Source organism: Megascapheus bottae, chromosome 6, assembly GCF_031878675.1.
Source record: "Megascapheus bottae isolate mThoBot1 chromosome 6, mThoBot2.hap1, whole genome shotgun sequence".
Classification (NCBI taxonomy): Eukaryota; Metazoa; Chordata; class Mammalia; order Rodentia; family Geomyidae; genus Megascapheus; species Megascapheus bottae.
In genome coordinates, this window is record NC_143514.1 from 66,885,597 (window position 1) to 66,902,655 (window position 17,059).

Here is a 17,059-nt window from a genome sequence, read left to right on the forward strand (position 1 = left end):
CCCTCAGACCTGGCCGGGCGGGAAGCGAACGCGCGCTTTCTCCCGTTACCCTCGCCTGCCGGTAGGGCGGGGGAGAGCCGAGGCGCGCGCTCTCGAGCTGCGTGCTCGCGTACGTCGCCCGGGTTCAGCTGCGTCCGTCCCGCCGCCCGCCCGTTGCCGCCGCCGCCGCCGCCGCCGCGTTCTCGCTTCTCCGGCCGCCACCTAAGGGGGGTCGGGGCCGGGGCCAGTGTACCACTGCCTTTGCCAGGATGCCGCGGGTGTACATCGGCCGCCTGAGCTACCAGGCCCGGGAGCGCGATGTGGAGCGCTTCTTTAAGGGCTACGGGAAGATCCTGGAGGTGGATCTGAAGAACGGGTGAGGAGGGCGGAAGAGGGGCTGTCTGAGGGGCTGGCGTTGGCGGGGCGGCCGCGGAGACCGTGGGAGTGGAGGGCTCCGCGAGGGGAGTCGCTGCGGCCCTGCTCCGCTCCGCCATGGTCGCGCCTCGGGGGCGCGGGTAGGCCCGCTCCCACTGCGCCTGCGCGGGCGGGGGTGGAGGGATAATGGGAAAGGTGGCGGGGACCCAGGGGGACCCGAAGGAGGAAGCCCTGCTAAGACTGGGTCCCCCGGCGTCCGGAGGCCCGGGTCCCGGGGCCGAGGCCTGGTCTGCCTCATGCTGGAGACCGACGTTTCCCGCCCAGAGGGCTGCTGGAAATAAACAGGATCTCCTGCTACTTCCACCTCTCACCAGCCCGGTGGATCAGTCTCCACGAGTCTTTCCCGGGATACAGAAGCTCCGAGGGCAGGGGAAGACCCTTTTTAGGCTTGCCATGTGCCGCTTTTTGGGGGGAAGGCGGGGGGCCGGGAGATTGCAGTTGCGCTAGAGTAGTGACAGTTTCCAAAGTATCGTCTTGCCGCGTTGAAAGCTTTCACCGTTCCCTTTGCTAGAGTAAAGTCTGAGCTCGTTATCTTGGAAGAGTCGAGGCTGAGTTTCCATGCTGTGATTTCTGTTCTCCAACTTGGAAACAAACAAACAATTGCTTTGCTGTCGTAGAATTTTGTTAGAGGATAGTGGCCACCTAAGTAAATGTGTGCGTTAGTGAAGGTGGATCACATCTCGAAATGCAAACTTAGTGCCTCCCTAGGACAAGCTGTTCCCGCATTATTTTCTGCTTCAGCAAAATAGGGCCAGCAGGGGCTGCTGGTTTCAGGCCTGGAGAAGATATCCAAAGGGGAAGCACTCGGAACCGGGAAGTGTTGATTAGGGCTTGGAAGGCATGGGTAGAAAATTTCAGAAACCTAGGAAGAACATTCAGGATATTCAACTTTGAGTGTTAAAAGTATATGTACTGGAGCGGGAGAATATTTTGCAACAAATCTGATGTGACCAGTTTACTCCTCCATAAGTAGCTGTCACATGAGAGGTTAAGAAAGTCGTTAGTCTAAGTTGCACAACTGAGAAAAGTTGGAAGCTAACATTCTCAAATTGTGGTGTTTTAAAAGCCATTTGAAATGGATGGTTAGGAAGAATCGCCCTACTGAAGACAATGAGTTCAATAAATTTTTTACTGTGAAAACGATATAGTGTAAAAGGCTTAGAAAATGACCTATTTTCTACAATAGAATTTCCATTTATTGAAGTGGAGAATTGTTACTGTGATTCATACCATATATTTGAGAGTTTATACTCCCAGGGGTTTTGTTTTTGTTTTTATTTTTTGTCAGAGTCCAAGTAAGTAGATAGAGTTACTTGCAGAAAAAACATGGGCTTTTGAAGTCATATTATAGGCCCAGCTCCAGTTCTTAAGTATCTTTTGAGTTTCTCTGACCCAAATTTCCCATTCACATGGAAAAGGAAGATAGATGTAAAGAAGTTCTCATGTTCGAGATTTGGCTGTAATCATTAAGGAGGCATCTTAGCTTGTTAACATTTGATGGCAAAATATATTTAATGAGACCTGTTTTCCAAGGACTAATGTAAAAGTTAAGATCATTGGGTAACTGGCTAACCAATCAGATTCATCGAAAGAGGCACAACAGTCTGCTCTTGAGTAAAGTATCTGGAAATACTTTAATGTTGTAATTAGTGATGACATGGTCCAATGAGGAACAATTGGGAGAAATAATCTAGCTTGGATGGGACCTCCTGAAGGATCTAGAAACTTGACAGTAAACCAGAAACAGCTACTAAAGATTTTACACTATAAATTCAAAATCGTATGTAAGAATTAAGAGGCTCTACTCAGGAGGCTGAGATCTGAGAATCAAGGTTCAAAGAATTAAGAGGCTCATGCCTGTGGCTCACACCTATAAATCCTAGCTGCTTAGGAAGCTGAAATCTGAGGATTGCTGTTCAAAGCCAGCCCAGGCACTAAAGTACATGAGACTCTTATCTCCAATTAACCACCAGAAAAACAGGTAGCACTGTGGCTCAGGTGGTAGAGTGCTCACCTTGAGCTGAAGAGCTCAGGAACAGAGCCCAGGCCCAGAGTTCAAGCCCCAGTACAAAAAAAAAAAAAAAAAAAAAAGGCTCTGGGGTGTAGAATTGAACTACAAAAAAAAAAAGGAGAGGCTCTGGAGGGTAGGATTGAACTACCCAAGGCATGGTGAGCTTGAGATATCTAAATGTTAAATCTTATTTCTTTAGAAAACTATCGATTGTTATATTTATACTGCAAAACCATAAGATGCATGAAATCCACCGTTGTAAGTAAAAGTTCAAGTAAGGAATAGAAAACCATTTCAGAGACACCAAATGCCATACCATATGACCTGGGAACATTATTATAAAGAAAAATTACTTCTAAATTACTTCTGATGAAGATGTAGTTCAAGCAGAGATTGCCTGAACTAGATGCAGGGAAGTCTGAAAGGAAGACATAAGAAGGAAAGGAAATGATGGCATAATTCAGTTTATAGTTCCAATCCTGAGAATAATAAATCTTCTTTCAGAGAAGCATCTTAGAACATACCTGAATTGTGGTTATTAATAAACTCTAGGGCACATTCTAGATGAATTGGAGAATTGTTGAATAGTTTGGATTTGTAAGCTATATCAGTAAATGTTAGGTGGACTGATGGTTGGTAAATTTTAGATTAATTAGACAAGGTGTAAATGCTTGTGTAATAGAAATCTAACAAATGAAGAAATAGAGGACTTTCCCTAAGAGATTTAATGTTCCAGAAAAAGATTCTGTAGAGTGTTTTTAGACTTAGAAAAAAAGGTCCATTTTCTTTCACTGGACAACTAACCTAACATGCTTTTGATTTAGAGTATTTATAGATAGGTGCTATGTAGATAGATGATTCTCTTGGAGACCACAGGTATTACATAGATCTTCCAAAGCGTATGGACAACTTTGGATCCTCTACTAGGGTCTTCTGTATTCCTACCTCTTACACTTAGAACAGTAGAAGCCCAGTAGAGGAAAGAAGGAAAGGCCAAAGGGAATCCTAGAAGTGTGTCAAGGAAGCAGCACTATTTGTATCTCTATAGCTTTTCAATTTTGTGGTAGCTTTTTTTTTTGGCCAGTTCTGGGGGCCTGAGCACTGTCCTTGGACTATCTCAAGGCCAGTGCTCTACCACTTGAGCCATAGCACCATTTCTGGCTTTTCTCTGTATGTGGTATGGAGGAATCAAACCCTGGTCTTCATGCATACCAGGCAAGCACTACCTCTGGGCCAAACACGCATCCCTCAATTTCTTTTTTATTAATAGATTACTTTCATCTTAGATTGTGTAAGCTTTTTTTTTTAACCAGAGTACTCTTTACAGTATTTTATAAATCTTTATACATTCATTTTTCCACATTTTAATGAAATTTACAGCATACTAAGATCATTTTCCTGGCTTGAGAGCAAGCCCACACATTGTTAAGGTGTGTTTGGTGTGTCTGTGTCTGTCTGTCTGTCTGTCTGTCTGTCGATCGATCTGTGGTGGGTTAAAGCTGTGAATTAAGACTAAAGAGAAAAGCCAGGCACACTGATGGCTCACACCTGTAATACTAGCTGCTCAGGAGGCTGAGATCTCAGGAGCATGGTTCTAAGCCAGCCCTGACAGTAAAGTTCATGCTTTATCTCCAGTTAACCAACAGAAAACCAGAAGTGGTGTTGTGACTCAAAGTGGTAGAGTGCTAGCCTTAAGCAAAAGAACTCGGGGAGGGGAAGGCAGGATGGAAATTGTGGAGCTCTAAAACCCAGGGACAGTGGTCAGGCCCTGAGCCCAAGCCCAGGACTGGCAAAAAACAAAAACAAAAAAAAGAATTCAGAGACAGTACCCAGGCCCCAAGATCAAGCCCTGCAACCAACAAAAAATAAAAATAAAAGACTAAAGTAAAATGGTGATGTTTCATAGCCTAAATTTCATATTAACAGTGAAATTGTGGGTGGCTATGTTCTCAGTTAATTCTCTGGTTTAATTTGACTTTTATCTAATTTTATCTAAGTATGAGGAATTCTTTCAAGAAATATGTACCTTGAGCCAGACACCAGTGGCTAACAGGCCTGTAATCCTAGCTACTCAGGAGACTGATATCTAATGATTGCTGTACCAAGTCAGCCTAGGCAAGAAAGTCCTCAAGACTTAACTCTTAAGTACCAGAAGTGGAGCCGAAGGTTCAAGTACTAGAGCACTAGCCTTAAGTGGACAGAGCCCTGACCCTAGTTCGAGCTCTAGTACTGACACCAAAAAGAAAAAAAAGATATGCACCTTGACTAATATACATATATTCCCCCCTCCCCTTTAAGTGAATCAGATCATTGTTCTATGTGACCCTGGTTGTTACCCAGTGTTGGGAAGGTGGCCCTTATTTGCTGAGAAGAATCTCTGCCAATCCCATGACCTACACAGGGATTTCTGTTTACTGATCCTTGATAGGAGCTTGTTGGGTTGTTGGGTTTTTTTATTTGTTTTCAAGTCCATGGGTTTAAACTCAAGACCTAGGTCTTTTTTTGCCCAAGACTAGCGCTCTACTTTCTTTGTAGCTTTTGGTGATTAATTAGAGATACAAATCTCATAGACGTTCTTCCCAGAGCTGACTTCAAACTATGATCCTCAAATCTCGGCCTCCTGACAAGAGCCATTAACACCCAGCAGGGGTGAACCCTGGTTCTTATTTTTTTTTCTGTAAAGGAAGTTGAATTAATGTCTCAGTATATGGATTTCTGGTTAGGTTCTGGGTATGGGCTACCATTGAATGGCAGATAAATGCTTTATCATTTTTATGACAATGTTATAAAAGCAAATGCTAGGGCCGGGATTTTGACCTACTGGTAGAGTGCTTGCCTAGCATGCACATACATAGAAAAAAGCCAGAAGTGGTGCTGAGGCTCAAGTGGTAGAGTTCTAGTCTTAAAGTTCGACAGTGCTCAGGCCCTGAGCTCAAGCCCCAGGCTGGCAAAAAAATAAAAAGAAAGAAGTAAAAGCAAATATTACAGTTAGAAAATCTACCAACCACCTTTGTATTCAAATGCCATTCTACTAGCCTTGAAATAATATCCCATTTGAACCTGCACATACCAAGCACTGGAGTCCATATTAAGAAGAATAAAGCATTTGGTATTGCATTGATTTTATGAATATCTAAAAAGAAGTTAAACCAGTTTTCTGTTTTGTTTTTCTACATTTGGCCTGGCAAGGTGGCTCACACCTGTAATCCTAGCTACTCTGGGAGGCTGAGATCTAAGGATCAAGTGAAAAGCCAGCCCGGGCTGTGAGACTCCTATCTCCTAATTAATAACTAGAAAACATGGGAAACTATGGCTCAAGGGTAGGCCAATAGCCTTGAGCTGAAGAACTAAGAGATAGTGCCCAAGTCCAGAGCTCAAGCTCCATGACCCCCCCCCACCCCAAAAAAGGTTGAAATTTGAAAAACTATTTGTACAGTTAAGATTAAAAACACTCGTTTAATTAGGGGCTGGAAGTTTGGCCTAGTGGTAGAATGCTTTCCTAGCATGCATAAAGACCGGGATTGGATTCCTCAGTACCACATACATGCCGAGGTTGTGGGGAAGCCGGAAGTGCTGCTCTGGCCCAAGTGGTAGAGTGTGAGCTTTGAGGCAAAAAGTCCAAGGGTCCAAGGACAGTGCTCAGCCCCTGAGTTCAAGCCCCAGGGGCGGGGGTGGGGGGAGACCACTCTTAATTTGCATTTTAACTTCAAAGTATTATATATTATTTGCAATTGGTCTGTTGTGCCACTTCTGGTTTTCTGGTGATTAATTGGAGATAAGAGTCTCACAGACTTTAGTGCCCAGGCTGGCTTTGAACAGCGATCCTCAGATCTCAACCTCCTGAGTGTAGAGGTAAGTCACTATTGCTAGCTAGAGAACAAAAAGCCATATCAGAATCAGTTTAATCAGTTGGTTTGATTTTTCTTCACACGTAAACATGGGGCACGCACATATCCCTTTTCCATTTTTCCTTTACATAGACTTGAAGTAACTTGCCTGATTTGCTTTAGCTTGATATTCTTTTTTATTTATTTATTTATTTATTTATTTATTTTTGTCAAGACATCTTCCATCCCCAAGATTTCTGGCTTTTGACTTTTGGTTTGCAGTGCTAAGGATCAAACCCAAGGCCTCATGCAAATATTTACTTATATCTACAGCATCTACAATCTGCTTTTTAATAGATACATAAGAGCTCTCACATATAAATGCTATTTAAAGTGTGTATTTTTAAAACGATGTTGAAAGACATTTAGATTATTTTTGAGTTTTCATTATCTTATGCCTATAGAACAATGGTGAATTTTTTTATGTAAAAATTTTTTTTTTTTTTTTTTTTTTTTTTTTTTTTTTTTTGCATCAGTCCTGAGCTTCAGCTCAGGGCCTGAACACTGTCCTTGGACTTTCTCAAAGCTAGAGCTTGAGCCTTAGCACCACTTCCGGTTTTTCCTACATATTGTGGTACCGAAGAATTGAACCAGGGTCTTCTTGCATGCTAGGCAAGCACTCTACCCCTAGGCCAAACTCCTGGCCCTTTATGTAAATCTTTGTGCACTTGTTTTTTCTTTGTGCAGATTCCTGAAAGTGAATTTTTAGAGTAAAAACACATTATACATTCTTACTTGTTTATTTTAGCTGTTGGTTTCCATTACCTCCGAGCAATTTTTTTTTCACTTGGCATTTTTAAATTTTCTATTTTCTAGAATTGTCACTAGAATAATAAATTTTGAATTCTTTTTGTTTTGTTTAAATTTTTTTGTTGTTGTTTGTTTTGTTTTTCTTCACTTAAAACTGTGTGTGAGCTGATACTGGTGGATCACACATGTTTTGTTACCCAGGAGGCTGAGGAGTCTTAAGAGTCTAAGTTTTATACCAGCTCAGCAAGAAAATATGTGAGATTCTCATCTCCAGTTAATCAACAAAAAGCCAGTAGTGGAAATATGGCTCAAGTGGTAGAGCACCATCATTGAATGAAAAAGACAACAAAGAGAAGAGGAGAAAGAAAAAGAATGGAAGAGGGAGAAAGGGAAAAGAATACCAACACAGAAAATAAAATGAACATTGGATGAGAGGGTTTGGCTTCTCTATGCGGTGTGTCTAGGTAACCTGAGCTGCTCAGAAGTATTGTTGGCAGTGTAGTATGTGTAAGCTACCACTGAAATGCAGAAAATGTTAATACCATACATTTAGATACTTTTTCATCTGACTATATCAAATCACTTTACAAACAAGTGTCCCTAGTTTGTACGTATGGAAAAACTAAGGCTTGAGTGATTAGAAAACAGGGTCAAGGTTACAGAATGCACTGTTGATGGTTATGGAAACTTAACGTTGTTTTTATTCATATCCCTCCTATAGCATTGACATTGGCAGTCAGAGCTTCCTTTAGGCTATGATTATGATTTTTATCCCTTCCATTCTGATGAGTTTTGCCCTTTCAGCACCTGCCTCCAAGGGTAAGGGTAGTTTGGGCTCCTTCTCCTGTTCAGCTGACAGGTTACTGCCAGAAATGGTCTTTCTTTAATGTTGGCCTTGGAATGGATTGTGACTGTTGGAGTGATTCTCTATGGCTTTTTTACAGCTCTTTAAAGTGCTGTAAGATGGGGGTGGCATTGGTGAGTTGACTGGGGTGGAATGTGTCCCAGCACACATTTTCTGAATTCTGTCATTCCTAGGGTTTCCTGTCCTAGAGCATCCTTAGGTACATGATCAGCTCATGCTCCAAATTTTGAGGAAAGGAGCTGCAGGACTTTACTATGTGCTGAGATGGAAGTCATCCAGGCTAGAGTTCCATGAACTGCTGGTGATACATGAGGAAACACTTAAGATACTTGTTATCCTTTTTCCTCTTCTAGTCCCCAACCATGTCATTAGGTCTGTATGCCACAAAGGACCTTTATGATCAGAGGCCCTCAAGTCCTAGAAAGGAAGAAGAATAAAGGCAGGAGTCTACAGGAATGAATGGTGATTAGAATGGTGAACTGGACAATTTCAGGGAAAATTCATCCCCAACAAATAACATGAGAAGTGGCATCTTTAACCAAACTAAAAGAAGAAAACACTGCTGCCGAGAAGCAATTAAGGATGTGTGAACTGCCAAGATGGTCCCAGAGGAATCATCTTTATATGACTTTTAACACCTGGCAACCTGCTCTTGTTTTAGATGTGTAACTGGCTTTGTAGCTTTGGTGTGGAATTGGGTTATTCTGTCTGCTGAGTATTAGTCTTGATATCAGTAAGTAGGAGTATGAACACCACTTCCAGTTGTTTTCTGGTGGTTAGAGATAAGAGTCTCACAGACTTCCCTGTTTTGAATTGTGATCCTTGGCTCTCAGCTTCCTGAGTAGCTGAGATTGCAGGTATGAGCCACAGCTCCTGGCAACTATGGTCTTTTTTAATCCCAAAAATTGTATTCTAAACTAGTAATAGGGCTTTCATATCTTGAATTCTTAAAGGCTGTTCTTGGTTTGTACTTCACGAGTTTTAATATGGTGTCAGGTGTGATACAATTTTGACTGCCTTTGGGGGTAATCATTTCATTTACCTTTTATGTTAGTAAGAGTCAGAAATTTGAAATGTATATGAGATTGTGTGTCCTCTCCCCTTTTAATAATGTAGCCATGTTGAGTTTAAAATATAAAAACACATTTTTATGGCAGTTACAATTATGCTTGTTTGATCCACAAACTAGTTACAAGTATAGTGCTTTCAAGGTAGTTCCATTTTATAGGATATAGATATGGTGACAGACTAGGAAAGTGAAATTGCTTAGACTTAGTCTTTTAGGATGCTAGAGGAGTAGAGCCGAGGTCAAACCCAGAGTCCCTTAGTCAATTTTTGAAATGTTTTGGATGATTGAAGCAAGTTGTACAAAGCTAAATGTAAACCTTATAATAGATTACCCTGTACCTACTTTCTTTTGGTGGGGGGAGAGGAGTATTTAGTTTTTAAGATAATTTTTTCTACCAGTATATGAATATTCCTTTAGAGATGAGTGTTAAGTGCAAAGTGGGTTCGATATCATGGGCTTCATTTTGGTTATTTCTTCCTCATTCAGGCCTCCCCCCACCCCCCAACAAATGGTTTACTTCATGTATTGGTCACTTTTCATTGGCCTGAGCAGATCACTTAAGAGAAGAAAAGATTTATATTGGCTCCTAGTAGATAGAGGTTTCAGTCTATGGCTGGCTGACTCCATTGCTGTGGGCTTACAGACAGGAGAAAGAGTCCAGGGACAAGATACACACCCCCTATGACTTACTTCCTCCAGCTCAGCAGCACAGCTGGAAATTTTCACTACTTCCCAATAATGCTGTCATATGAAGACCTGATCAGTAAATTGATTCAGGAGTGGATCAGGACCCTCACAGACCAGTCACAACTCAATGACCCCTGCAAGCTGGGAGCAAGTCTTTAACATATGGCCTTTGAAGGGCACATAATATCTAATCTATAATAGTTTGTTTAAGAAAGAAGAGTTATGAGTTTAATTTTCTAGCCAATATGTTCACGTATGTTTATGTTTTTATTGCAGGGATAAGAGGTTTTGTTTTCCCAGAATACTATTACTTTTTATTACACACCAACTAATGTATATTTTAGATCTCTCTTCAGTGGCGTAAGGGGTAGAGTGATGGCCTTGAGCCGAAGAACACAGGGACAGTGCCCGGGCCCAGAGTTCAAGTCCCACGACCCACCAAAAAAAAAAAAAAAAAAAACCTTTCTTTCTCTCCCTCCCCCCTTCCCTTTTCTCTTTCTCTCTCTCTCTCTCTCTTTTTTTTTTTTTTTTTTTTTTGCCAGTCCTGGGACCTGAACTCAGGACTGGGCACTGTCCTTGGGCTTTCTCAAAGCTAGTGCTCTACCACTTGAGCCACAGCACTACTTCCAGCTTTTTCTGTATATATGGTACCAAGAAATCAAGCCCAGGGCTTCATGAATGCTAGGCAAGCACTCTCCCACCAGGTCATGCTCCCAGCTCCCTTAGGTCTCTGTTTAACAAAGAACATGCTAATGAAATTAATATATGTCATATGATTTTAAAAAGCACAATTCCTTTTTTTCTACATATGAAGTAGAATGTCCTAGCTCGTATGTCCATTTGAGGTACAGCTTTCTTAATGATGTTATACCTTTCTCTTTCCATGGTATATTGTTAAAATATTGGTAGTTCATTTATAGGCTTAGTTCCACTCGTAGATTATTAGAGAGTAAATGTAAACAGTTTGATGAAATTAATTTTATATGCTCTTGAGGTTCATGTTTCTCAAACTGATGTTACAGACTACTTCTTTGATTTAGTGTATGGGACATAACAGAACATGATAATGGAATATAGGACTTAAGCGTGTGAGTTTGAAGAATCCTAGTATTACAATTTACCCAGCTGCTCCAAGTCTTTGTTCTTCATGTTTGAGGTATCAGTGTATGTCTCGTAGCATAATGCTTGATAATGCTTAAGACATTCAAAAATAGGGATAGTTATTACAAAGTAACTTGGAGGAACGTGGCATGTCCATGGTATGGAATTTTTCAAAGTTAAATCAGGCCAGATGCTGTTGGCCCACATGTATAATCTAGCTGCACTGAAGGCTGAAATTGAAAGACTGAGATTCAAAACTAGCTAGCTGGGGCAGAAAAGTCCGTAAGATTGGAGATGTTGCTCAAGTGATAAGAGTATCAGCTGTGAATGAAAAAGCCAAGCAAGAGCACGGGTCCTGAGTTTAAACCCCAGTACTGGAACCAAAAGGGAAAAAAAGTTAAATGAGATCTTAGATGTATATCATCCAGTTTCTGCTGTAATCACCTTAGTTGAAAGTCTGTAAGTGTTCCAATACTTTTGGCACATTTTTTCTCCCACTATTCATGTTAACATTTTGGTCCCAGTCACCACTGATTGCAAAAGTAAATTCATCTTTCATATATTGCTGATGTCCATTTATGTCTAGGAGTGAACATCATGTCAGCTAGCTCATCTGACTTGGTGCTGCTCTAATTTTTGCCAATCCTTAGAACCACAGACAGACTCCAGGGGTTAAATGTGGGACCTCTAGATTGGGGATTGCATAGAATAATCTTATTTTTCCTCTATTCTTCTAGTCTGTTATGTTCTGAACCCACACATGTTTTCGGAAGGACCAGATGGCTGACACTGGCTAATGGGAACCAAAAGACAAGAGTGAAAGTAACCTGGTTGTCAGATACCCCCAGCTTAGAGGTGCTTCACTGCCCCAAGATCAATTTCTTTTGTCTCTGGAGACTTCACCCTGCTGTATCAAAAACTGTACTACAACCTGGCTTGTCAGAGGTTAGATTATCATAAGTCAAGCAGCAGTGTTTTATTAAGTAGAGAAAAAAAAATTACATTCAGGATTGGATAAGGAGAAGCTATCTTCCTTTAAAAGGCACTAGGACTTGTGGTTTAGAGCTAGGGTCAAATCCAGCTCCACTACTGGTAAGCTGCTTGACTGAGCAAATTGCTTAGACACTAAAAGATTCGATTTTCTCATGAGTGGAAATAATAATAAATTACATTTATTATAAGAAATGAGTGAAATACTATGGATAGATATTTACTGTGTGCCAGGCACTTTTTAAATACCTAGCAGACCTAAATGAGAAGATAAGTGTAAAGAAAAATGAGCCAGGCACGGGTGTTTCACACCTGCAATCCTAACGAAGAGGCTGAGATCTGAGGGTGGCAGTTCGAAGGCAGCCCAGTCAGTTAAGTCAGTGAGACTCTTAATCTCCAGTTAATGACCAGAAAACCAGAAGTGAAACTATAGCTCAAAGTGGTAGAGCGCTAGTCTTGAGTAGCAAAGCTCAGGGACAGAGCCCAGACGCTGAGTTCAAGCCCCACAATTGACCCAAAAAAAGCCTTAAAAGGGGCCGAGAGTTTGGCCTAGTGGTTAAAGTGCTTGCCTAGCATACATGAAGACCCAGGTTCAATTCCTCGGTACCACATACATAGAAAAAAGCCAGAAGTGGTGCTGAGGCTCAAGTGGTAGAGCTCTAGCCTTGAGAAAGTCCAAGGACAGTGCTCAGGCCCTAAGCCAAAGCCCAGGACTGGCCAAAAAAAAAAAAAAAGCCTTAAAAAAGCCTTAAAAGTCCTCAAAGTAATTGCCATGTAAAAATTACAAGTGCTAAAATGATTAGAGTCAGGCAAGTTTTTGAGGCTTCCTGCCAGGTAATTCTCAAGTCAAAGGAAAGAAGGAAGTTGAAATGATTCAACTTGTATAGAGTAACAAGAAGAGAGTTAAGAATTTTAGATCTCTAAGCTTTCAAAGAACGATTTGGCAGCTGGCTTTCCCTGCCACTGTGTAGAGAGCAGTTGACTAAAAATAGCTATAGCCTAGAATGATATAAATTGTCAAACAGGTAGACCCAGCAAAAGAACAGTTTAGAACTTGGCAATAGAGCCAGTGGGTAACTAGTAAGAAGTAATCAAATGTGGTTTCAAGGTTATTGGGAGAAAATTAGATCATCAGAGGATCTAAAAGAGAAATCATGAGGTAGGTTTTCTTCTTTGAAGGTGGGGAAAGATCAAGTGCAGACTGAGCTGTGGCCAACCGTTTGCAGACCAGGAATCCACACTAGCTCTAATCAGAGAGCTCATTGTGTGCGGGAACTGCCAGTTTGCCGACGTGAAAGAGCCCCAGGCTGGGTAATGGTGAGCCCTGAAGTCGCACCCCAGCTCTGCCACTCAGTGAGCACGGGTAAGTCATCCACCTTCTCCGGGTGGCCTTGAGGGCCCTCCCACCTCCAAGACGACAGCAAGGGAGGCCAGAAAGCCCAGAGCAACTTCCTTCCTGTCTTAGAATAGGAAAGGATCTTAGGAGCCTCCTCATGTGCTAGCAGCTTCCAACTGTGGTTGTAAGCACTTTTCTGTTACTGGGCAAGTCAGATTGCAAACGCGATTACTGATCCCAAGCAGTCACCATGACACTGGTTAATTCTACGTGAGAGCCCGACCACTAGTGCCCTGGCTGTCATAGCCTTGTGAAATGGGGGGCAGTCACACTGTTCTCATTCACAAACATTTCTCTGAGTTGGCCTCACCTGTGAAATAGTTACAGAACTGTGTCTGTGCTACAGGCTTCCAAGCACTTTATGCAGACAGCAACACTTGCTGTTTTTATTACTGTCCTGCCAATGTGTCCTTTTTCACCTTATATAACCAAATTGGCTGAAACATAGGACCAACACAGAGTGCTTTGAAAGAAAGCTGTTTTGATTCTTGTTCACTGAATGCCATTTCTTTCAGGGCAGATTTAAGGGCTCTGCCCTTAAAATACAGTACTACTGGCTCTAGATTGAGGGTCCAAGCCACCCCGTGGGTTAACTTCAACAGATGAAAATTTTTCCTTGGCTACAGCAACATCCCTAATCCTGACCAGCCATGGAGAGGTTCGGTTCTTACGAGAAAAATGAGTGAATGTGGGAATGGCTCACCACATTGGGAAAACAAAACTCACATCCTGCTGATGGTTGACTGAGGACTGTCATGTCCACATACAAAGAAAAGCATGTGGCACAGTTGTAGGACAAAGGTGAGCAGAGATCCACCGTGGAAAGGGGCACATTTTTCTTATAGAGAACGTCCAAGGCATGCCCCTTGGTAAGCAGGTAGTGGGTGACCGCAGTCACACGCATGGAGGCTTGCTTTTCCTGCTCCTCGTAGCCACTCCCTACAGGTTCAGGTTTCGAACACACACACCCCTCAGTCACACCATGCCTGTCACTGCTCAGGGGGTCCTGTCCTCTAGTCTTCTGATCAGTGAAGATATCAGAAGAATGGCTTTGGTGCCTTAAAGCCATTCTGATGAGGGTGGAGTAAACTCTACACCCTCTTCAGGAGAACATAGAAAGGAGAGCGCAGGTCTAACGGTCTGGACTATGTATTGGGTATTAGGATCAGAGAGAGCCTGTTTGGCAGCAGTATGAGCTTGAATGATAGTGCTTGTTGAAGAAGTATGGTTTAACGTTTCTTTTAAGTCTTGGAGAACATTAGTTTGAAACGTGATAATATTTGTATCTTGCCAGAGTTCTGGCTGATAGATGAGCCAGTATGTCAAGTGTGCCATCATGAGGAAGACTATAGACAGAGCATTGCACAGGGTACAAAACTGAGTAAATCCAGGCACACATCTGTACTCCCAGCACCTAGATGGCAGGGCAGGAGAATTAGAGACCTTGTCTCTGGGGTTGGGAAAGTAGCTATGGTAGAGTGCTTGTCTAGCATGCATGTAGCCTGGGGCTTGATTCCTCAGTACCACATACAGAAAAAGCCGGAAGTGGCTCAAATTCTGGTGCTGTGGCCCAGGCTGATAATCCTAGCTGCTTGGGAGGCTGACAATGGGAAGATATCAGTAGACAGGTTCTCAGATCTCAAGTGAGCAGGACATGTGGTGTTTGCCTGTTCTCCTGGCAATTACAGGAAGCCTGACATAGATGGATCCTGGCACAAACACATGGACAGTGAGGCCCTATTTCAAAAATAACGAGCCCAAGCCTGGTGCTGGTACCTCACACCTATGATCCTAACTTTCAGGAGGCTAAGATCTGAGGATTGCAGTTCCAATCCAGCCTGGGCAAGAAAGATTGTGAAACTTACCTCCACTTAACCAGCAAAAATTTTGCCACAAGTATGGTTGTGGCTCAAATAAAGTAAAAGCACAGAACCTTGAGTTCAAGTTCCAGTACTAGCACAAAATGCCAGCTCAAAAGCAGGCTAGAGGTGTCCTGGCACAAGGTGCCCTGAGTTCAAGCCCTAGTACCAACCCCAGAAAAGGCTGAACTAGGATATCCCACGAAATTCAACATGGCTTTCACTTTGTAATGTCCATGTACCCTTCATGGTTAGGATCATGATGCTTTCTTTGTTTCTTTTTTAATAAGGAAAGTTGAAGCAACTTACTCTTCCCCTCACTCTTAAATTTGTCCTGTAAGCAGGACCAATCAAAAACACCCTGGGGAGAGGCAATATCGGTAACTAGAAGAGGATTTTTTTTGTGTGTGTTGTTGTTGCTGTTGAAATAAAAATACCCTACATGTCTTAAGTTCTGCTTTCTGTCGTGTATTATGGAGAAAGCTGGGAAGACTCATCTGAGAGTAAGCTTGAGGCATGCTTGGGGGGGGCTTTGGTTTGGAGGTTTGGTTTAGTTTATCAATCCTACTTTGTAGGGCCTTTACATATTGGTCTTAAATTCATTCTTGATTTCTCCATTCTCCTAATATTAGTATTACAAAAAAGCATTGTTTGTTTTTACTAGAATAGAGAAAGGAAGAATGTCTTATAGTTAGGGATGTTTAGCTCTCGGGTTGTATTTTGGGACTCTTATTCAGGTCCCTCCAGAAATCTGTATTCATGTACATAGTCGTATATACATCTGTGTATGCATTTTGTCTTACCACTCCTGTGCTTTGACAAAAGTTTCAAACAAGACTAGTTTTTGAGAAAAGAAACTAGTTTCATGTTAGTTTGCTACAAAGCATTAGAAGGGCATTTAAGTTCATTTTTACAAGACTATTATTAGTGAACAGAAAGAGCTTAATTTCCTGAAGGAACTAAAAGCAACTCAAGGACTTAAACTGTTTAAATAAAGCAAATACTGAGACCATTGTACATGATAGAAATTAAAAATTCATCCCAGTACCTTTGCCTGCTACCTTTTTTGTCCAGCTTGCCAAATTTTGAAGTTTTTCCTTCCTTGATCTGGGCTAATGATTCATATCTATAATCCTAGCCACTCAGGAGGCTGAGATCTGAAGATTGCAATTTGAAACCAGCCAGGGCAAGAAAGTCCATAAGGCTCTGATCTCGAATTAATCAGTCACCAAAAAGCTAGACATGAAGCTGCATTCAGTTGGTAGACTACCAGCCCTGAGTGAAAAAGCTTAAGGATTGGCACCTAGGCCTTAAGTTCAGGCCCCAATACACCACCACCACCACCACACACACACACACACACACACTCACGCACGCACGCGCGCAAGCACGCACATGGACACGAATCCCTCCTTAAACCAAAGTAGTAAAAGTTTATTTATCTGCTGTGCTTTGGATGTTAAGAAGAAACCTTTCAGATAGGTGGTATAGCTCTTTCATTCACAAACTATCCAAAGAAGTAAAATAATTCTTAATCATTAAATACCGTTAGCTTCTCATCTATGAAATAGGGACAATAGTTCCTGGCTCTTGTATGCTACAAATACTAAATAAGGTGGTAATAACATTGAAATAAGAGATTACTTAATAAATGCTAATTGATTTTTTTTATTATTATCAATCTGGTCTTCTGCCTTACTTAGGTGATCTGTTCATTAGAATTATTCAACGAAAGCAGACCTGAGTAAACAGTAATTTGATAGAAGCAACAGCATACCTGCTGTTAACTTTACTGTCAGAATGGGAGGCTCTTACCAGGTGTGGATTTTTGTAATGGAGCTGCTATTTCCATTCTCTATACCTTCTTAGCATGTCAGTGACAGAGAGAAGTGACAGTCAGGTACCTGATTTGATCCTTGAACTAGGCTTTGACATTGAATCTCAAGATTTTGCAACTTTTTATAGAGTAGCCTTTTTTCTTTTTTTTTTTTTTTTTTTTGGTGGATCATAGGACTTGAACTCTGTGCCTT

At 41.8% G+C, this 17,059-nt stretch overlaps 1 protein-coding gene across 1 annotated transcript in view; it reads left to right on the plus strand.

The window, feature by feature from the left end:
* The first annotated feature begins 16 nt into the window (after positions 1-16).
* Srsf4 (serine and arginine rich splicing factor 4) overlaps positions 17-17,059 on the plus strand; it is a 28,142-nt gene continuing 11,099 nt past the window's right edge. Inside the window, exon 1 of the mRNA XM_090335410.1 lies at positions 17-355. Within this exon, the coding sequence (XP_090191536.1) occupies positions 249-355 (107 nt within the window). The 5' untranslated portion in view covers positions 17-248. The remainder of the gene's footprint in view (positions 356-17,059) is intronic.